Below are 23134 nucleotides of genomic sequence, written 5' to 3'. Positions count from 1 at the left end.
TCAAGTTCAGAATATTCTTAAATGCTGTCCCGAACAGGGATGTGTTCCTGAATCACAATCAAAGCCAAGACCCAATAAAGCTGCTAATTACACTGCCAACATTCTATTCCAAGGGGTTTTAGTTTTGAAGGGGGAAGAAAAATCACCCTTTCCTACTAGCAATAATGTATCATGTTCAGCTTACAAGTGAATTTATATTTTTACACATTTCACAATAGTTGATCATGCTGCTTTATATATGAGCCCTAAACATCCTTTTCAAAATTCTAAGCTTTATTTTCCACATTACCCAATGCCAGATTAGATTTTGGATTGCAGCCTTTTTCTAGCAAGTGAGTTCCTACTGTGGGTACTAGTTATGACAATTTGGGTTTGTTTGTTTTAAAAAGAGGAAGGTTAAATATACAATGAATTACTAGTCCCTGTACAATTTAAATCCGTGATCCTGTAAACACTTAGGGGCAGAGTTCAGAGCCAGATTTTCAAGGGGCCAGATCCTCAAAAATGCTCAGCACCCAAAATTCTGAGCCCTTTTGAAAGTCTGGCCGATGATGAAATTCAAGTATCGCAGTTGCCACTTTACAGTGAAACTGCTCAGATGCAGAAAGTTAAACGTGTTCATTAGTTTTTGCAAGGATCTCAATTACTTAAATGGAATGGAGGCGTTCTGAAAAGCACTTCAGTGTTCTAGACCTCAGGGTTCCAATTAAGTAAAATTCTCTTGCTGAAACACAGAAATCGTAATTGCTAACATTTTTTGACAAGCCTGATTTGCTTTCTCCTTGTGATAGGACCACTCCTTGTAAGGTGAATGAGATTTGGCTCAGTTGTTCATTACATACTTTACTGGCCTAACTGAGTAGGAATAATGTCTCTATTGAAAATGCACAGTGGTGTATTTTAATGTTTTAATTTTTAATCAACAATCAATTCAGTACAGTATTAAAAGGTACATAAAGCAAACCTGTGTTTTGAATTGAATCATAGGAATTAGCGATGGAAAAGTTCTATTAGTTCATTTAGTCCTCCCGCCTACTACTGGATAATTTATTTGGATCTCACTAAGAGGCGTTTCCCCCAATATTCAAGTTAAATTTAGACCATAGGCAGGGACCTTGCCTTCTTTTTGGTTTGTATAGTCTTATCTTCCTTAATTTACCTCTATTTTGTTACTTCTTGTACCACCTTAAATAATTTTTTTCACTCCTCTTTGCATCTTTCCGATACAAGTATGTCTCTCCTTAGCTATGTTATACATATTTAACTCTTGTATCCCTGAAAATATTGAGTTGCAATGACATGTGGAGATAATGTTTGTATGGCCTTCAGTTAGAAGCAACAGTAGACGGAATGGGCCAAAAGTATGTCTTTTAAAGATGCCCTTATTAAACAGTGCATGTTGCTGACAAAAATCTCAGTGCTGAATATCAAATGCAAATTGTTTTGGAGAAAAAAAAGAAAATAAGTTGGGTAATGGGGGGTCAGGAGTCACTGGTTTTTAGCTTCCCCATCCCCCACCAAAAATCTATTGTATGCTCTTTTTAAAAGATTACAGCTGGCTGCCTTCTTAATTCAACATTATTTTGGTAAGTTTTTGCCTGCTTTATTAATTTATTTAATGCAAATTACATGTAGCTAAATAACGGTCAATTGTAAAACATGAGGATGTAATTCCATGCAGCGATGCTGATGATGTAATCATGAGAGAGAGTACTGTGGCTTGTGTAGTTTTTCCAAGTGACATCATAGGCCTTTAATTCACAGTGGGTTTGCCATCTTCCTTTTCCTTCTTTAAAATGGATCCTTCAGTAATGTGCAGCTGAGGAAATGTTAGCCTATTGCTATTCTGAAGATGCTTTGGCAGCCTACTTCCCATTTCTGCTGGGGCATCATGGGAAAATGTCCAGTAAAAGTGGGTCCAGTTTTGGGCAAAAAGGGCTTTGCACCAATAAAATGGATGAGGTAATATCTTTTATTGGAACAACTTCTGTTGGTGAGAGAGACAAGCTTTTTGAGCTTACGCTGAGCTCTTCTTCGAGTCTGGGAAACTAACTCAGAATGTCACAGCTAAATATAAGATGGAACAGATTGTTTAGCATTCCAAGTCAAGAGGCCCATTAATATCTCTCCAGTCACAGGGAGGAAAAGAAGGGGAGGGGAGCAGCTAGGGGGCAAGTATTGTAAGTGGGTTACAGATTGTTGTAATAAGCCATAAATCTAGTGTGTCTGTTCAGTCCATGATTTTTAGTGTCCAGCAAAGTTATGAATTTAAGCTTCCAGACTCAACTTTTGAAAGTGTTGTGTAGGTTTCCTATGAGGACTCATAGGTCAGATATAGGGTGATCGCTTTGTGAAAAGTGTTCACCCATAGGTGATGTGGTGTTTTGTCTTTTATCGTTTTCCTGTGTGAGCTCATTTGAGAGCATAGTGATTGTCAGTCACTAAGATACCACAGACTATGCTGCGAGGAGAAAGTCCAGGATATACACCTTGACACACTCAAAACTGCCTTCACCAAACAAGGACACTCCACCACAAAAATAGATCACATCATGGAATGGCCCACCCAAATACCTCAAGAGAACCTGCTTCAATACAGAAATAACCCCCCCTTTAACCGCACACCCCTAGTTGTCACCTGCCCCTACAGGGAACCCAGAGTATCAAACAACTACAAGCCATACACGATGAGAACTCCATCCTGAAATAAATCTTTCCTGAGCCCCCTCTTCTGGACTGCAAACAGCCCCCCAAGCTCATCATCAGAAGCAAGCTCCCCACAGACCAGGACAGGCCAAATCAAAGCTGTACCAGACCCTGCCAGAACAACATGCAAAAACTGCAGACATATTTCCACTGCTACAATGATCAACCCCCCCCACACACACACCACAACACATCTTTCAAGATCCAGGGGTCCTACACATGCCTATCACAACATCTATTGTATGCATCCAGTGCACTAAATGCCCTAATAGCAACTATGTGGGGTGAAACCAGACAATCACTACACTCTCAAATGAATTCATACAGGGTGAATGCATCCTAATTAATGTAAATGTCTACAACCAGGGAGAGGAAATAAACAGCACAGAGGCACAATGGGTCAGTCGGACCCATTGCATTAGAGAGAGAGTAAATTCCTTTAGCCTTAATTGGTGTTATCAATCCTGAGTTTTTATATCTCTGACACCTAAAATCTTTGTATGAGTTGTAAATTTACTTAAGCACCTCCATGGGGAACAGAACATTGATAATAGAGGGCTCTTCAATCTACTGACCAAAGATAAAACAAGATCCAGTGGCTGAAAGTTGAAGCTAGATAAATTCAGCTTAGAAATAAGGTGCACATTTTCAAAAGTGAGGGTAATTAATCATTGGAAGAATTTTATGAAAGGCTGGGGTAAATTTTTTCCCATTTCTGAACATCTTAAAAACAAGATTGGGTGTTTTCTAAAAAGATATGCTCCAGCTCAAACAGGAGTTAATTCAGGGAAGTCTCATGACCTGTGTTATGCAGGAAAGTCAGACTGGTCTCTTCTGGCCTGATAATCTATGGATTTATTTAATGGAGTGGAGTACCATTTAATTTAGAAAAGGGGTCGGGTGGGTTGGTTGGTTTGTATGGGAGGAGAGGTGTCCACAAGAAAAATCGCTACTTAAAAAGAAGTCCACACTAGGGCAAAGTTTGAAAGCCACTGATGTACTTACACATTTTTCATCTGAATAGAAATTGAGTGTTTGGACTGTGTGACTTGAAAGACTGAGATTCAGCTTAGGGCAATACCTCCTAATGTTTTTTCATCTAACTGTATTTATTTCCTCAATAAGATTTCACCATAAATGATATTATTCAGAGAAGAAAACAATTTGTGTGAGAATGGAAAAGCAGCTGGGAATTGCTGATGTGAGTTTATCTGAAGTTTGACAAGAAATGCTCCATTAGGCTCTCTGCTGTGGCTATGGTCTTGTTTACAACTAAGCAATTTGGCTTCCAGGGGGAATTCCCGTTGCTTGTACATAAATTATGGGTCAAATCCTCAACTGATATACATTGAGGTAGCGCCATTGAACTCAGTAGAGCTATACCAATTTACACCAGCTCAGGATCTGGGTCTGCTGTTATATCTTCCTGTGCACTTACTAAATGGAGCTTCCAGTTCTTTAGAAATGCACCTCTTACGACAATGTCTACCCAGAGTTCATTCAGCTTTAACAATTCTCCTGTTTGTGTTCCTTTGCAGCTTCCTTTGGTCTCTACTTCCCTAGGAAAGATTATTCAGAGACTGTCTACATTGATCAGCCAGCGGGTACGCCGCTACTGCACATCCGTGCCTTGAGGGATTCACATGGGGAGGTGGCCCACTTTCAGCTCTGCCAGCAGCTCTTTATCTATCGCGTTGGACCCTATGAAAATCATTGGTTTCAAATAAAAGAAAAAACCGGGATTCTCTACCTCAATAAGAGTCTGGATAGAGGAGACTTCGATATCCTGTGTAAGTCTGAGAGGAGTAGCTACAGTTGCGATAATGTCCAGAGTTGAAGCTAAGCACTTACATCTAATGGGATTTATCCAGCAGCATATGAATAGCAAACCAATACTTAGGGATCAGACTGGAAGAACTGTTTACTTACATTAAATGAATTTTGGGATCGAAAAGAACCCTCAGATAGACACAATAGTATTAAAGCCATGTGGCAAAATGAACACTAAGGCCAAGAAGAAATTGGATTAGTTGTCAAATGGTGGAGTTTCATCGGGGAAGTTTCACCAGTTTAACTAAATCAACATAATGAACCTAGACTGGACCCCAAAAGAAGACACACTTAAACCATTTTTAATCCTTGCAAGTTTATCCTTATTTAGTAATTTACCAACATGTTATACCCATTTATGTGTTGGTTAAAATTTTATTTCTGCATCAGTTCAGATAGATTGACTTTAGTTAAATTGGTGCAACTTTTCTAATATAAGCAAAACCTTTAATTACAAAGACCCAGATATCTGGAGCACTTTTTGTATGGGGTAGTAAATGATCCTCTGATGAAGGGGTTAAGTGATGCTTATTTATATTACTTGGGATTTAAGTGAGGTTTTTTTTTTTGTAAGAACCATGTACCATTGAACCATAGAAACAAATTGTTTCCATTCTCCTCCTGCTTTTAATAGACAGAACCTATATCTTGGTGGTTTTGATCCCTGAGGAAATTAGGTAGCATTAGATGAGGGAGGAGAAAGTGGTGTAAGAAATTAATGTCATAGCACTGCTGAAAAGGCCTTTACTTCTGGATCAGTTTCAAAGATTGGTAGGGTTCCACTGTGGGGTAGTCTGAAGAAATAGGAGAACTTGTAAGAGCCGTATTGTCCACATTAGCCTGTAATTTTGGGTGGCTTGGTCCAACTTCAAACATGTAGAGCCTTATTTTAGAGGTGCTAAACATCAGGTATTGTCACTGAACTACTTGGTTCACTGTAGAATAATGGCTGATGGAAGGAAATTATTAAGAGGAATGTTTGCTTGTTTCTTTGTCAACTGTTTCTTTGTTTCTGTTCTTGCAGTTGGAAAAAATTGGATGTCATTACCAAAGGTGACATTTCATGTCTACCTTTCACCCCAGCCCTTCCAAGGGAAGGAATGTGAGACCCCCACTTCTGCCCTGGTGCATCTCTCCATCATCAACGCCACTGTACCAACTTGCAATGCTCTGATGTCAAGGGAGCTTTGTTTCTCAGAAATGGATCTCTCCTTTCACATCAAAGAGAATAAACCACCTGGCACATTTCATCAACTTCAGTTACCCCCAATACATCACCTGTGCCAGAATGTCAGCATTTCCTACAAATTACTAGCAGGTAAAACTGGAGGTAAACCATTCAGTCGCCAGTCATATTAATGAGATTTTTAATAGAGCAGAACTCTCCTCTGGTGGTTATTCTACTCTGCTTCCACACAAGCCTTTCTGGGTTTCAGAGTGGTAGCCGTGTTAGTCTGTATCAGCAAAAAGAATGAGGAATACTTGTGGCACCTTAGAGACTAACAAATTTATTTGAGCATAAGCTTTCATGGGCTAAAACCCACTTCATCAGATGCATGCAGTGGAAGATACAGTAGGAAAATATATATACACAGAGAACATGAAAAAATGGGTGTTGCCATACCAACTGTAACGAGCGTAATTAATTAAGGTGAGCTATTAGGTGAGCTATTATCAGCAGAAGAAAAAAAACTTTTGTAGTGATAATCAGGATGGCCCATTTCCAACCGTTGACAAGGTGTGAGTAACAGTAGGGGGAAAAAATAGCATGGGAAAACAGTTTTACTTTGTGTAATGACCCATCCACTCCAAGTCTTTATTCAAGCCTAATTTAATGATGTCTAGTTTGCAAATTAATTCAAATTCTGCAATTTCTCGTTGTAGTCTGTTTTTGAAGGTTTTTTTGTTGGAGTATTGCGACTTTGAGATCTGTAATTGAGTGACCAGCGAGGTTGAAGTGTTCTCCGACTGGTTTTTGAATGTTATAATTCTTGACGTCTGATTTGTGTCCATCTATTCTTTTGCGAAGAGACTGTCCGGTTTGGCCAATGTACATGGCAGAGGGGCATTACAGTTGGTATGGCAACACCTATTTTTTCGTGTGTGTGTGTGTGTGTGTGTGTGTGTGTGTGTGTGTGTGTGTGTGTGTGTGTATATTTTCCTACTGTATCTTCCCCTGCATGCATAGGATTAAGTGGGTTTTAGCCCACGGAAGCTTATGCTCAAATAAATTTGTTAGTCTCTAAGGTACCACAACTACTCCTCGTTCTTGTTACAAGTCCTTTAGACTTCCTCATGTGCCCCTGATATAGCTCCTCCACCTTCCTTCATATCTCTTCTTAGACTGATTTTCATAATACAGAGTAAAATTCTTCCTTCTGTTACATTGATGCAACCCAAATGGATTCATTGGGATATCACCAGTATGTCAAAGAGGAGAACAATCAAACACCAGTAATAGGAAAGGATTATCCCAGTTTATGCTCTGTATGTGTTGTTTCAGTTGAAGGGCTGCCTTTTCGCTACAATGAGAACACCACAGGCGTAAGTGTTGTGCAGCGTTTGGATCGGGAAGAAAGAGAGAGGTATGAGCTGATCGCCAAGTGTACAGTGAGAGAGGGCTCCAAGGAGATGCAGGTCGAGGTGCCTTTCCTGGTCAATGTGTTAGATGAAGATGACTCTGCCCCCTTCCTTCCCAATGGCACTAGCATGACGGATGCTGTTGTGGAGTTCAACAGAAAAGAGGTAGAGTTCTCTTCTGCTTGGACTCTGAGATATTCAGTGGAAACACTGTGGGTTAGGCATGCCTACATGGAAACATCAGGCCTTGTATGTTAGCTCTCAGCATCATATGCACTAATTTACTATACAGTCCAGAGAGCTCTGACTGAATAATAAGAATAATAATATGAAGAATGTGATGACCACCTCCCTTGAGTGGCTAATTATCTGAGTGGTCATTTGACAGATTTCACTGGGTGTGTGTATCTGTCTATATATTACATACAAAAAGCTATGTTAAAATATAATTTAGGTGGGAAAGTCAATCACTGAGAAGTTAAGAAATGCAAGATTTATATCTGTATATGCAACCATGATTCTTACCATGATTCTTCTTTGTGCAAGTACCCTGACTGAGGCCTGGGTTCTGTGGAAAACAATAGCATGTGTAATTAAAGATTGTACCATAATGCATGCACACAAGGAGGCACCATGTCAAAGGCCTGCTACAAACAAAGGAGAGGTGAGAGCTTCTCAAATAAAAGGTTTCAGGAATCTTTTCTTATGGAAGGTCTTAGATCATCTAAATATGGGGGTTGCTACCAGCTCCTCATATAATGTATATTTGTGAATATCAATTAATATTTCTTTTGGTTTTTTAAATTCATAATGGGATTTAAACAGGCACCTGTCTGCTGCCTTGTGCATCTTTGGTGTTATTTAAAGAAACAAATACAAACAGAACAAAACCAGCAGCAACTTCCTGGAAAACTCCATCTCAAACGCTAACCAACTTTCCCCACCAACACTCCCATCCTACATAAACAGTTGTCCCTATTAGACCTCACCCTTACTCAGATATCTAGGCAAAATGATGGTTCTTGCAGTGTTCACTGAAGGTCAACAATGCCAGAGTATTTAGGGCCAAGGGTAGGATCTTGTTCTGTAGTTGAAGGTTGCTCATTGACAACCCTTTAATCACTGTAGCAGGAGGGGTGGCATGGAGTACAGAGAGGGTGCAGGTGATAGAATCCAGCTTGAAAGTAGGCACAGCCCATTTCTCGTATGGCTTCATAGGTGAAAACCAAGATACGTATGTATAAAACTAGTAAAATAGCATTCAGCTGGGGCTTTCTCTGGGAGAAGAAACACTCACAAAAGCTTTAATAGTCGTTATGCTTGAGCCATTCCGATGTGCATTCAGCATAAGCTATGTATAAAATTCCAGCAAGTACTCAGTCACTTCCCTCCAGGGATTTCTGTCTAATAATATTTCTTTAATAGCTATATTTGTTTCCCTTGGAAGTAAACTGGATTTTGCATATCTGTTCTGGAAAGAGAGCATACAATTTTGGATGTTTGCTGCCACCTACAGGCTTGACATATCAGTGCCACACACCGATGGGCATAACTAGTAGAGCTGCTTGAAAAATGGACTTCCCATCCCATGGAAAATTCTGAGACTCTCAAATTTTGTTTCTTCTCAAATCAGGATGAAAAGTAGAAATCTCAGTATTTTTCATGCAATGAAATAACACTGCTCTACAGCCAAAATGCTTCTGAAATAAATGTAGTCAAACTTTACTAATTCTGGGTCACTGAGAACAAAAATGATGCTTAAAATTGTTGATTGGCTCTAGTTTTCAAGATATGCTATTGGGTCAGTATATACGACCCTTGACTTGGGAATGGCGGAGGATAAGTGAGTTATAAAGGGAAGGGATCTCAATTTAAACCAGAAATGACTAAAATACATCTTTGACTGGATCTATGAATAAATCTATGACTGGGTTTGGACAGTACTTGCTTTTTAGGCAAAACAATGAATTATGCAATCTGAAGCTGGTATTGCGTCATACATGATATGAATTGCATCATGTTATTCCCAGAAGTCATGGATGATGCAATCATAACGAAGCTTACATCACTCTGCTGAACAAATTGCCCTATATCAGCTCTAGAAATCATACAGTGTGGTGCTCTCTTATTTGTCAGTGTTTGATTTTGCAAAGGGACACATTTCTGTTTAGCCAAAGTGAGCAGAGATGCCTCGTACTTGTGTGAACGGTGCAGATAACTTCTGCTATGTTTGTGGTGAAGTGACTTTTGCATCACAAAAGCGCAGTATAACCACTATGGTTAAGAAAGCCTATCACCTTTCTTTTGGCTGCAAAATTGGAGATCAGGACAAGAGGTGGGCCCCACACATATGCTGCAACACTTGTGCAACAAATCTTCGCCAGTGGTGGAACAGGAAAAGGAAATCTATGCCTTTTGCAGTGCCAATGATTTGGAGAGAGCCAACAGATCATACCAGCAATTGTTACTTCTGCATGGTGCCTCCAGTTGGGAAAGGTGTGTCAAAGAAGAAAAAGTGGACTGTGCATCATCCAAACATTCCATCAGCTATATGCCCAGTACCCCACGGAGAAGGACTGCCGGTTCCTGATGCACCAGAATCATTCTCACTTGAGTCAGACAAGGAAGAGGAAGAGGATGAAACTTCTGGTCCTGAACCATCAATGTCACAGGACCCACATTTTCTCCCATCCTCCTCCTCTGAACCACACCTCATAACACAAGGTGAACTGAATGACCTTGTCAGGGATTTGGAACTACCCAAGAGTAAGGCAGAGCTGTTGGGCTCCAGACTACAGCAGTGGAATCTCCTGGCAGGTGATATTAGGGTTTCCATGTTCCGTGACCGTCAAAAGGATCTTGTCCCATTCTTCTTCATGGAAGTTGATCTTGTAGCTTGCAACAACATCGATGGTGTGATGGCAGCCCTCAACATGGTTCACGATCCAGATGAGTGGAGACTGTTCATTGATTCATCAAAGACGAGTCTTAAAGCTGTTTTGCTGCATAATGGCAATGTTTTGCCATCAATTCCAGTTGGTCATGCAGTCCATATGAAGGAAACCTATGACAACATGAAACAACTTTTGAGGTGCATAAACTATGACCAACATCAGTGGCAGCTTTGTGGCGATTTGAAGGTTGTTGCTCTCTTGCTTGGTCTGCAGACTGGATACACAAAGTACTGCTGTTTTCTCTGCAAATGGGATAGTCGTGCAAGAGATTCCCACTACATCAAGAAAGATTGGCCACTCCGACAGTCATTGGAGCCTGGGAGGAAAAGTGTTCAGCATCCACCACTTGTTGAATCAAGGAAGATTTTGTTACCACCCTTACACATCAAGCTGGGTCTGATGAAGAACTTTGTCAAGGCCATTGACAAAACACAAGCAGCTTTCAAGTACCTCCGTGGAAAAGTTCCAAGGTTAAGTGAAGCTAAGATAAAGGAAGGTGTCTTTGTTGGTCTTCAGATTCGTGAACTTCTTCGAGATGATGCATTTGACCATGCACTGCGTGGCAAGGAAAAGACGGCATGGAAAGCCTTCCAGTTAGTGGCAATAAATTTTCTCGGAAACAACAAGGCAGACAACTACAGGTTGTTGGTGGAAAACCTCCTCAAGGCATACAAAAGCCTTGGTTGCAACATGTCACTAAAGATACATTTTTTGCACTCTCATCTAGATTTTTTTCCACCGAACTGCGGAGCAGTGAGCGATGAGCACGGCGAGCGATTTCACCAGGACATTGCAACAATGGAGAAACGCTATCGGGGCAAATGGAGCCCATCAATGCTTGCAGACTATTGCTGGACAGTGACAAGAGATGCTCCATTTAATGAATACAAGAGACAAGCCAAGAAGTGCCGAGTAGACACTGAATAGGACTAAACTATGTACATAATAGTTTTTTGCCTTTTGTTTCATAATAAATTTTATTTATATAACCCTTTTGCTGATTTTTAAAGTGTTACATAAACAGGACAGGTGAAATATTATCATGTAAAGCAACCATAAACATATGAAAAGACCTAGGTTTACAATTTTATGATTAAAACTCTATCGACACAATATACATAGACCTAAAATGTAAAAACTTAAATATCTTAGAAACAGTAGCCAATCAGTTGTTTTAATTGTCCTATTTGAATTTAGCACATCAAAATACATAATAAATAGCACATTTTATCTCTGAAGCAGACTACTTCTCAAAAATTGTAGACCAGTTTAATCAGAAAAGGTTTGTTTTGACTTTAATATGACGTATAATATAGTTGAAACAAACCTTGACAAAATCGATGTATTCTCATGAAACATTTTGATTTAATTAATTCAGCATTTTCCAGCAGAAAAATCTTGTGTTGGAAAACTTCCAAAATACCTCTGATAATTAGTATATTCAAACTTAAAGGAGAAAGGATTTGTATGGGAATCTCAATGGCCAATGGAATAATAACTGTACAAAATGAGTTTGAGGCCTACTGCAAGGTAATCAGAAATCCAATGTAGAGTCAATAAAGAGCAATCTAGTGGAATGAGCACAAGACGGGAGCCTAGAACATACTAACTCTCTGTGGAGCCTTAGTTATGTCATGCAGCCTCTATTTCTTCTTCCCTGACTTTTAAATGGGGATTTGTTGCTCACCTGCAACAAGAACAGGGCCGGCTCCAGGCACCAGCCTGGCAAGCAGGTGCTTGGGGCGGCCGCTCGGGAGAGGGGCGGCACGTCCAGCTGTTCGGCGGCAATTCGGCGGACGGTCCCTCACTCCCGCTAGGAGCGAAGGACCTCTCGCTGAATTGCCGCCGCAGATCGCGATTGCGATTGCAGCTTTTTTTTTTTTTTTTTTTTTTTTTTGGCTGCTTGGGGCGGCCAAAACCCTGGAGCCGGCCCTGAACAAGAACATTGAGGATTATTTTTTATTTTGATGATTGAAAGCAAGGTATGATCCTGTTACTTCTGCCTTCAAACATATCCAGTATTACATTTGAGTACAGCCACTTAATTAGTTTCTCCCAGGGGCTAAGGGAGAAAAATCTCTCTGCTATCCCGGCCATTCTCTGTAAATTGGGGGTTAACAATTTAAAAAAATCCCACAACACATAACAGAGAGTGAACTGGTCCCAGGGAGTGGAGACTGTGCGCTATACGGAACACATTCTCTTGTGTGTTCCAGACCTTCTTGCCATTCACACAGCTGAGAAGTCAAGTCATCCTAAACTCTGAGGTTGGGGCTGGTGCAGAGCCAACCAGAGAATGAGGATCAATAGCTGGTTCCCTGAGGACCCCCTCTGCTCCTCCTCACCTTGCTGACCTGAGCAGATATTGGCAGTTCCATATTTTTTACTTGGCTTGTCATTCTCATGTTTATTCAGTGAAATACCCTAGTTGCAAAATTCCCCCAAAGATCATCCTAGCTACAAAGTCTCTGGGGTCATTAAGACCACTAGTTGGGGATTGCTTGAATCAGATATGCAGTCCTTACATAGGTCTCAAAACTGACTATTGCTACAGTAATTTTGCAACTCACTGACTTATGAAATGCTGTTACAGTGCTCATCTATCTCCAAATAGGCGGTAAGCAGTAGTACCATCAATCTTTGCCTTTTCTGTTAAAGACCTACAAAGACTTTGAATGGAAGTGGATTTGTACAGAATGTCAGGGAGCTTTATATGGACAGGACTTTGGTCTCCAGATTGTATCACTTATTCAGACAGTAAACCAGAAAACAAATCTGGAAAAAAAAAATAGTGTGGCAATCATTGATTTTTCTCCATATTGTCTATGATTTTTTTCTAGGGAACTGTCCTAGCCACACTGACTGTGTGTGATGCAGACACCACACCTATTTTCCCCATTGAAAGCAGCAGAAAGAAGTACACAGGCACCATCAGTACAACTGATCCATGGATTAGCGAAACATTTCGGGTGGATCACGTCTTCCACGAGATCTATTTCAGCCCCAATGGCAGCCAAGTGAGGGGAACGCTGCATGAATACAGTAAGGTCTCTTCCTTCTAACAAAGAGTGAAATTGCTTTGCTTATAATTGACCAATATTGTATTTGACTTTTCTATGTATCTGAAAAATACCAGGCAGATGGAAAATGAGACAGAAAATCCCAGTGTCAGAACAGATATTTGGGATTGAAAGAGGGGACTGTGATACTACATTCTTTCCTCCTATATATAACACAGTGAATGTATAGGAATATGACAGTTGCATTATGTGTTGACTAGCCAAGAGAGGTTCTGATTGTATTGCATTTAAGAAAGTAATTCTAAGCTCATGACTACAGCTGGATGGCAAACAGTTTTCCTCTACCACACAAATTTTTGAGATTTTTAAGATTTTCCAGTTTCATATTGGGGAGAAACTGAGACATTTTGAAAAAAATTCATGAAAAAACAGAGAGAGGCCCATCCACTCGCTCCAAAATAGCGAATAGCCAGATGGGGAGGGCACTCATTTGGGTCCCCCAGTATACATCTACCCAGCCAAAAAAAAAAGCCCAAACCCACAACAGAGTGGGTCAGCTGACTCAAGCTCACATTGCTGGGCTGAAAATAGCAGTGTAGATGTTCGGGCAACCCAGCAAGGTTGGAGGGTCTCAGAGCCCAGGCTCCAGCCACAGCCTGAAAGTCTACGCTGTTATTTTTAGCTCTTCAGCTCAAGCCCATTGACGTGGGCTCTGAGAGTCACTGCTGCTGGTCTTTTTTTTTTTTTTTTTTTGCGCTGAATAGACATATCGCCACGTTCAAGGTGACAGCCCTAACCACCAGGCAGCGGCGGCTCCAGGCAGGTACGCCGAATCCACGGGACTGGGGACCTCCCGCAGGCACGCCGCCGAAGGCAGCCTGCCTGCCATGCTTGGGGTGGCAAAAAAGCTAGAGCCGCCCCTGCCACCAGGCTATTCTGCGATGCGCATCTCTCGTATTGACCAGAAGACACGTGAAACGTTCCTGTGAAAAATTGTGATTTTGATGAATCCACATTTTCCTACGAAGCACCATTTAGTCAAAACATTCCCAACCAGCTCTAGTTGTGACATATCTTTAGGCACTTTTTGTTGTATGGAATGGGAGAATATCTATATTTTTAGTTTTAATTCAACCTCTCCCTTTACCTAGTAGCATGCCATGAGCCCGTGCTTGAAGAATAGATTTGATATTTATAGTTTAGGATTTTGTGCTGCCTAAAAATGCATAGACATATGTGAAAAGTCAATCTTCTCTTTTGCAGAACTGATGCTGAATAAAAATATTTCAGTCACAGAGAACCGTTCCTTCCAGTTGGATGTTTTGGTGAATGACACAGAGTTTCATGGCCCTGAAAGATCTGTGATGCTCCATTTCAATGTCTCCATTCTTCCCGTCAGCATTCAGTTCCCTAATGTGACTTACCAGTTCACGGTGAACAGAAACGCTGAACGTTTTGCACATGTAAGGACTGTCTTAATTGCTTTTGATTTTGGCATTGTTGAAGATAAACCTTGTAAAAGTGAGACAGCTTGGAGGGAAATGTGTACATAAAATAAATAACCTCCAGGATTTCAGAAATGTCCACAAATACCAGATGACATTGCAAATCTGTTCCGACCCTGAGGCAATGTTACCTAGAAGTTAGAACCCTGGACTGGGATTCAGGAAACCTAGGTTGAGTGACAAAGTTCCTCCTCTATCTTGGTGGGTCCTGCGCTTATTGGCGGATTTTCTTGCCGCAGAGATTCACCATGTGGGTTGGGGAACAGCCCAGAGACCTTCCCCTCTGGAAGAATCCACAGTCCAGGTCAATTGGGAGGGATAAGAACCATCTGGTCACCCTTGTGTTCTTCTCCTTGTTCCGCTGCATCCATTGAAGAGGGGCATGGTCGGTCACGAGGACAAAACTGTGCCCGAGCAGGTAGTAGCGCAATGTTTCCATGGCCCATTTTACAGCAAGGCATTCTCTCTCCACCACTGCATATTTTTGTTCCCTTGGAAGGAGTTTCCGACTGAGGTATAGAATTGGGTGTTCCTCCTCCCCGACCATCTGTGATAGAACGGCCCCCAACCCTACTTCCGATGCATCCGTCTGCAGGATAAACTCCTTGGTGAAATCAGGGGCTATCAGTACGGGGTTATTGCAGAGGGCAGTCCGTAGGTCTGTGAATGCTTCCTCTGCTGCGTCAGACCATCTCACCAGATCAGGTCCACGGGCTTTCACTAGGTCTGTCAGGGGGCTTGCCCTTGTGGCAAAGTGGGGGATAAATCGTCGGTAATACCCCACCACACCTAGGAACGCCCGGACTTGTTTCTTGCGACTTGGTCAGGGCCAATTTTGGATGGCCTCTAACTTGTTCACTTGGGGTTTTACCAAACCTTTTCCCACAATGTAGCCAAGATATTTGGCCTCTGTAAACCCTACAGCACACTTGGCAGGGTTTGCTGTAAGGCCAGCTCGCCTGAAGGTATCGAGGACTGCCTCCACCTTCTCCAGGTGGGTTTCCCAGTCTGGGGTTTGAATGACCACATTGTCCAAGTAGGCAGCAGCATAACTGTTATGCGGGCGTAATAGCTTGTCCATGAGGCGCTGGAAGGTAGCTGGGGCACCATGTAGTCCAAAAGGGAGGACAGTATATTGAAAAAGACCCTCTGGTGTAGAGAACGCAGTCTTTTCCTTTGCGTCTTCTGCAAGGGGAATCTGCCAGTACCCCTTTGTCAAGTCTAGGGTAGTCAAGTACCGGGCATTACCCAGACGGTCCACTAGCTCATCTATGCGAGGTATGGGGTACGTGTCGAACAGGGATACTTCGTTTAGTCGCCGGAAGTCGTTGCAAAATCTTGTGGTGCCATCAGGTTTGGGCACCAGCACGATTGGGCTGGACCACTGACTGGGATTCTTCGATGATTCCCAACTCCAGCATTTTTTTTACTTCTGCTTTTATTTCCTCCCTTTTTGCCGCTGGCACCCGATAGGGCTTCATTGTTACTCTGGCCGCAGGGTTCGTGACGATGTGGTGATATGTCTCAGTTGTTCGACCCGGTTTTGTCGAGAACACATCTTGGTTCCGGAAGATCATCTCAGACACCTCATTCTTCTGGTCTGGTGTTAAATCGGGAGACACACTCACCTGTTTGGAAGGCTTGTTTTCCTGGGTTAGGTCTTTTTGGACTGTTGTGCATGCCTCTTGTGCATGCCAGGGTTTCAGAAGGTTAACGTGATAAATCTGTTCTTGTTTTCTGCGTCCTGGCTGCCGCACCTTGTAGGTTACTTCCCCCACAGGTTCAACCACCTCATAGGGCCCCTGCCATTGGGCCAGAAGCTTGCTTTCTGCCGTGGGTACCAACACCATAACCCGATCGCCTGGTTGGAACTGTCGCACTTTTGCCTGGCGATTGTAATGGGTTCGCTGGGCCTCCTGTGCCTTCTCCAAATGTTCCCGTACAATAGGGGTAACCCGGGCTATCCGGTCTCGCATCTGCATTACCTGCTCTATTATATTTCTCCCCTCATTGGGTTCCTCTTCCCAGATCTCTTTGGCGATATCTAGTATGCCACGGGGGTGACGCCCGTATAATAACTCGAAGGGGGAAAACCCAGTTGAGGCCTGAGGTACCTCCCGGATAGCGAACATAAGGTAGGGTAGTAGGGTGTCCCAATCCTTCCCGTCCCGATTTACCACCTTCCTTATCATAGCCTTGAGGGTTCGGTTAAACCTTTTTACCAACCCATCAGTCTGCGGATGGTAGACTGAAGTTCTCAGGGTATGTATATGGAGCAGCGTACAGAGGTCCTTCATTAGCTTCAACATAAATGGGGTTCCTTGGTCAGTTAATATCTCCTTCGGTAGCCCCATTTGGGCAAAGATCCCCACCAGCTCTTTGGTTATAGTTTTAGAGGCTGTGTTCCACAGGGGGACGGCTTCTGGGTAGCGAGCAGCATAGTCCAAAACAACAAGTATATATTGGTGGCCCCGAGCCGTCTTCTCCAGGGGTCCCACTAGGTCCATGGCTATTTGCTCGTAGGGGACCTCTATGATGGGAAGGGGTACTAAAGGTGCCCTCAAGTGGGGACGGGGACTGTGCAGCTGACACTCCGGGCAGGAGGCACAGTACCTCCACACTTCTTCATGTACTCCGGGCCAGAAGAACTGTCATAGGACTCGTGCCAGGGTCTTCTCTACCCCCAAATGCCCCCCAAAAAGATGACTATGAGCAAGACTTAATACAGCGTTCTGGTGTTTTTGAGGTACTAGGATCTGCTGTACCTTCTGCCCCTGTACTGGTGCAACCCGGTATAAGAGATCCTTCTTCATTATGAAGTAGGGTCCTGGTCCCTGGGTTTTCTCTTCCACGGGGACCCCATCTATTTCAGTCACCTCCTTCCTAATGTTGTCATACCTTGGGTCTTCTGCCTGGTCCCGTCCAAAATTTCCTCTCCCGGGGCTAATCTGCCCAAGATCTAGGGGCCCAGTCTCTGTTGCCTCTACTGGTTCAGAAGCATTAGGGTGGGGGTCAGACTCAGGTGCTTCTCCCTCTTGCGTGGCCTCCTTTTCAGCTGCGCGGGTCCGCCTACCTACAAGAGCGACCCTCTGGCTTTGGGTCAGTATTCGGGTTCCCAAGGCCTTAGCTGCCCTTCTTTCCCTTTTTGTCTTTCTACCCTGTCTGGGAGTGGAGAACAAATCTGGGGATATTTCAGAGAAGATTGGGGGTTGACAGTCTGCTGTGGATGCCTCACCAATTTTAGGGTCCCCATCTTTCTCCAATCCCCCTACTGGGAGTAAGTTTCCAAACCCTGGGAAGTCCCTCCCTATGAGCACAGGGTATGGGAGTTTAGGGACTACACCTGCTGCTACCTCAGTAGTGTTCCCTTGGATCTCGATTTTTACTGGGATGGTGGGGTAGTAACTAACTGTCCCATGGACATATATTATCCCCATACGTTTAGCCTGTAGCAGCTGACTATGCTTCACGAGCTTCCCTGAGATAAGCGTGATAGCACTCCCCGAATCAACCAGTGCCGTGGTCCCTACCCCATTTAGTTTCACTGGTCTGGTATACATATGTGGGGATAGTGAGATCCCCACACGGTGGATTAGGGAGCATGGATCTGCCCAGTTCCCCAGGTTACACTGCATAGGCTCCTCAGCACTGGGACACTGTGCAGCTATGTGTCCCCACTCCCCGCAGGCATAACATCTGTATGGAGCCTTAGGCGTTCCCCAGTCTTTTGATTTGGGCAGTCTAACATCACGATCCTCTTCTCCCTCAGTGCTCCGACTCTTTGTGGCCTCTGATGGGCCTTCAGCCTCTCTCTTTTTCCACCTGGGCCCTCCTGGTGGTCCAGTCACCCGAACTTTAGGGCTTGGTGCTGCTAGTTTAACCAGGGGTGCCTCTTCCTTAATTGGTCGGGTCAGCTCCCTCGCTGTCCTTTGCCTCTCTACCAGGGCGACAACCTCGTCATAGGTGGAGGGTTCGTTCTGGCTTACCCAGGCACGAAGGTCTGGTGGTAGTCCCCTCATCTATCGGTCGATGACCAGAACCGCTAGTATCTCTTCCGGACTCCGGGACTCTGTTTGCAACCACTTTCGTGCGAGATGGATGAGGTCATACAATTGGGACCGCGGGGTTTTGTCTTCCTGGTACCTCCAACCGTGATACTGCTGGGCCTGCATTGCTGTCGTTTCCCCAGATCTGGCCAGGATCTCTGCTTTCAGCTGGGGGTAGTCTGCCGCAGCCTCTTCAGGCAGATCATGGTAGGCCTTCTGGGCCTCCCCACACAGGAATGGGGCAAGGATGCCAGACCACTGATCTCGAGGCCAGGCCTCCCGTAGGGCTGTCCTCTCAAAGGCCAGAAGGTATGCCTCTACATCATCCTCCCGTGTCATTTTCTGCAGCCAATGGCTGGCCCGTATGAGCCGCGTCCCATCATGGCCACGATTCAGCTCTGTAAGGGACTTTACCTGCTTTACCAGTTCCCGCAACATAGCTCGGTCTTGAGCAGCCTAGTACATCAGCAGGCGATTAGTCTCTTGCTGCAGCCGCACTGCCTCCTGTTGGGCGGCTGCCTGGACACAGGTAGCCTCCTGCTGGGCCGCCGTAGCTTGTATCAGTGCCCGCACGACATCATCCATTGTGGTGAAAAAAAAATAAACCCTCTCCCTTTTTGTTGTTGTTGTTGTTGTTTTTTTTAAATCACCCTCCTTCTTCCGCCGCGCTGTGCACCCCAAGGTCCCACTCCTGACACCAGTGTGACAAAGTTCCTCCTCTATCTTGGTGGGTCCTGCGCTTATTGGCAGATTTTCTTGCCGCAGAGATTCACCATGTGGGTTGGGGAACAGCCCAGAGACCTTCCCCTCTGGAAGAACCCACAGTCCAGGTCAATTGGGAGGTTTGGGGGGAACCTGGGCCCGCCCTCTACTCCGGGTTCCAACCCAGGGCCCTGTGGACTGTAGCTGTCTATAGTGCCTCCTGTAACAGCTGCATGACAGCTACAACTCCCTGGGCTACTTCCCCATGGCCTCCTCCATACACCTTCCTTATTCTCACCACAGGACCTTCCTCCTGGTGTCTGATAACGCTTGTGCTCCTCAGTCCTCCAGCAGCACACCCTCTCACTCTCAGCTCCTTGCGCCTCTTGCTCCCAGCTCCTCACACTCTCACCACAAACTGAAGTGAGCTCCTTTTAAAACCCAGGTGCCTTGATTAGCCTGCCTTAATTGATTCTAGCAGCTTCTTCTTAATTGGCTCCAGGTGTCCTAATTAGCCTGCCTGCCTTAACTGGTTCTAGCAGGTTCCTGATTACTGTAGTTCAGCCCCTTCTCTGGTCACTCAGGGAACAGAAAACTACTCATCCAGTGACCAGTATATTTGCCCTCTACCAGACTCCTGTACCTCACTGGTCTGGGTCTGTCACAGTTGTCATATTGATTCTGCTACTGGCCTGCAAGTTACTTCACTTTCTTTGCCTCATTTCCCGCCATGTGTAAAATGGAGATAAGGAGATCTTACTGGTGTGTATATTACAGAGCCTCATTTTGCTAGGTGCTGTACAAACACATAGTAAGGGATAGTCCCTGCCCTGAAGAGTTTATGAACTAAATAACAAAACATTGTGACCCTCTGGATCACTGTCACAATTGTATGTGATTACTGCTTTGCCAACATCCAGTCTGCGTGGCTTTAGAAACTAGCACCAGGTAATTTGGAAGCAGAGTATTCTGATATGATCATCAAATCTGAGTCTTTAAAATGAAACATGGTACTTCTGAAAGTGAGCAGTGTCTTTAAAAAATGCTTCCGAGCTTGGTTTCATCCTCACAGCATCTGTTCCCTCCCAAAGTTTGCAGCAGATAATGTCAGCATTCCCACTTCTTTCCACAGAAGCAAAAAGGTGGATTCTACCCATCAGGTGGACATTGCCACCCCTCCTAGGTGGGCTTCTCCTGGTCTGCCTAGCTCTGATAGGACAGAAATTCCAGCTGACCGGCCAAACACTTGTCCTTGGCAAATGGCCCTAGCACTTGGGGTAGGGGAGGCTTGAGAAGTCAGAGATGTGAGGATGTGTTTTCCGATATACACATAGCTCCAACCAAAGCCTTGTCAGACATTAAATAGTAGTGAGCTATTGTAATGCGTAAAATAAATATGATCTTGTCACAGTTACTAGGTGAACTGCACCTCTGATGTCTCCTAGTCTTGTGGAGGTCACCCACTTCCAGGTCACAGCCTCTAGCCATCACTTGGCTCAGGGTGAAATCCCCTGATTCTCCGATACACTGGGCTGCAGTCCCCTGGTACTAATCACGATTACCTAGCAGGGCTGACTTAGGCTCATACCCTGCAGTTGTCTTCCCTCCAGGGCAATGACAATAGTAACCAGTGACCAAACAGCTCCTTAAAGCAAAGAACTATTTATTTAGAACAAAAGCATTTAAGAGAAAACAGATCTTAAATCAACTAAACACACCACTCTAGCTTACCAGATGTTTAACCAGTTAAACATCTTCCACATGGGCATTCTAGGAGCACTGTTCTCTATAGACTCTCTTCCACAGAGCCACACTCTTTCTCAGCCTGTCAGAGCTCACTAATGCTCGCTGGACACTTCTAGCAACTCACTCCCCTTTTAAACTGTTTATAGCCCTTTGAGCTGGCAACTCCTAGCAGAGGCAAAGCAAGATTAACAACAGGAGAGAAGGTGTTTGAAGCTAGCAAACAGACCCTTTGTATTTGTTGATTATGCCTATGTTTTTAATTGGGAAGCCACCGTTTCAGAGTCCCCTATTAAGCTAGATCAATGCATTCATGCAGGAAAGTCACATACAGTGTTCATAAAATTGTTACATGTCAGTATTCGTGACATTATTATAGATTATGACGTAGCAACTCCGCTTCTGTTAAAGGCCCTATATTAACATAAATAGAGCAAACAAATAGTTCCTAAGGTTGTTCACTGGACAAAGCCTTTTGGACCCTAATTAAAGTGAATTGTAGGAAAGAATGACAATGGAAAAGGGTAAAAAAATCAAGTGGAGAAGATACTCACTCCTACTGCCTACTGCAATATGTTAATGGATTTTCCCTAGATAATGGCTAGTCAGTAATTAATGTGCTTCCTAATTTAACCCTCATTTCGGTTTAATCATCATCATCGCCATTAATAATGCCTTCTAGTAACATTTCCAACAGATTGACATTAATCAGTGGTAAATTCCTGTGGAACATGCATGTTAATACTAAACGAGCTCATTATAATGAATGTTGTGGAAAGATGAAATGTTTCCATAGTCTAAAACCTTGTAACAAATAGAGACATAAGAAGTCCTGTGTAGTTGTAACACAGAGCAGTGTTGATACTAACCTGTTTCCCCCCTCCCCCATTGTGAAGTAAACTTAATAATCAGATGCCTTACTTATCTTTAAGCCTCTGGTTAGTCAAGGAAAAGAATAAAAGAGGAAAGCGAGATATATTATGGTCTAGATAATGCTAAGTCCTGCCATGAGTGCAGGGGACTGCACTAGATGACCTCTCAAGGTCGCTTCCAGTTCTATGATTCTAAGATTATCTGGCTTTACATTTAATTTTGATACAAATTTTATGCTCACGGAATGTGCTGCTGGATTGGCAGCTTTTGAGATGGCAGAACAGGCGCCCCACAGATAATAGTAATGACGGCTTCCCAGTCAATGGGCATCAGGCAGGGTCTGCAGTTACCATCCCTAACAAGTAGAGGTTTACTTCAGTCATTGGGCTCTTTACAAAGAATTCCAACCAAGGTGGGTGTCTTTATTTGTGGCGATTGTTCCTTTTTGTTTGGTGCTTGAGATTTTCCTGTCTAGTCTTTCAGACTCTGATCCGTGAGAAACTTGCATGCAAATGCTGTTGCCCTTTTGGTGCTTTTTTTGTAAAGAAGCACAATCCTTTTAGTGTTACATTGGCTTTTGTAGTGCCAGATTGTGAACCTCTTACTCTCAGTGGTGTGCATTTACTCTCACTAGCAGCTCAGTTGAAAGCAATGGGGCTATTCAGGGGAGTAACTGCTTAGTCATATGAATAAGGTGTTCTCAATCTGGCCCTTAATAGCTAGAGATGAACCTGAGCCACATGTATCTGAATATTGATCCAAGCGACTCCTAAATTCAGCAACGTTATTTTCTGTGGCTCTAGCTTGGGCTTATCTCCATTAAAAATCACTGTTCCCAAGCATAACAAATCAGTACAGAAAGGCAATGTGTGGAAGCCGCAGACTTTTCATTGTGTTGGGACCATTGAACATTCTGCATTTTAAATGGAATTCCCCCTTCTAATCTCAGCAGCTTAGTTTCCTGACATGTAAGTGTCTCGTTTCACTGGATGGCAGTAGTAAGAGGGAAATGTTTTGAGATAAAGAGCTCTGTGTCTGTGGAAGCTGTGTCTGTCTGTGCTTGCTGAATTCTAATTCCCAAAGAGATTCTGTTTTGAGGTTTAATGGGGGGGGGGGGAGGGAAGAAGGGGGATCAAAGCCAGAATGGGAATGGCTTTCTCAGTCAGTGAGGTATT

The 23134-nt window shown here is 43.6% G+C and overlaps 1 protein-coding gene across 1 annotated transcript in view; it reads left to right on the top strand.

Annotated features, from left to right (window-relative positions):
- The first annotated feature begins 1827 nt into the window (after positions 1 to 1827).
- Positions 1828 to 23134, top strand: part of RET (ret proto-oncogene) — a 59906-nt gene continuing 38599 nt past the window's right edge. Inside the window, exons 1-6 of the mRNA XM_065408208.1 lie at positions 1828 to 1993; positions 4245 to 4496; positions 5561 to 5854; positions 7040 to 7281; positions 12911 to 13112; positions 14354 to 14553. Coding sequence (XP_065264280.1) covers positions 1828 to 1993; positions 4245 to 4496; positions 5561 to 5854; positions 7040 to 7281; positions 12911 to 13112; positions 14354 to 14553 — 1356 coding nt within the window. The remainder of the gene's footprint in view (positions 1994 to 4244; positions 4497 to 5560; positions 5855 to 7039; positions 7282 to 12910; positions 13113 to 14353; positions 14554 to 23134) is intronic.

The sequence above is a fragment of the Emys orbicularis genome, chromosome 7 (genome assembly GCF_028017835.1).
Source record: "Emys orbicularis isolate rEmyOrb1 chromosome 7, rEmyOrb1.hap1, whole genome shotgun sequence".
Lineage (NCBI taxonomy): Eukaryota > Metazoa > Chordata > Testudines > Emydidae > Emys > Emys orbicularis.
This window is presented reverse-complemented; position numbering and strand designations above follow the sequence as displayed.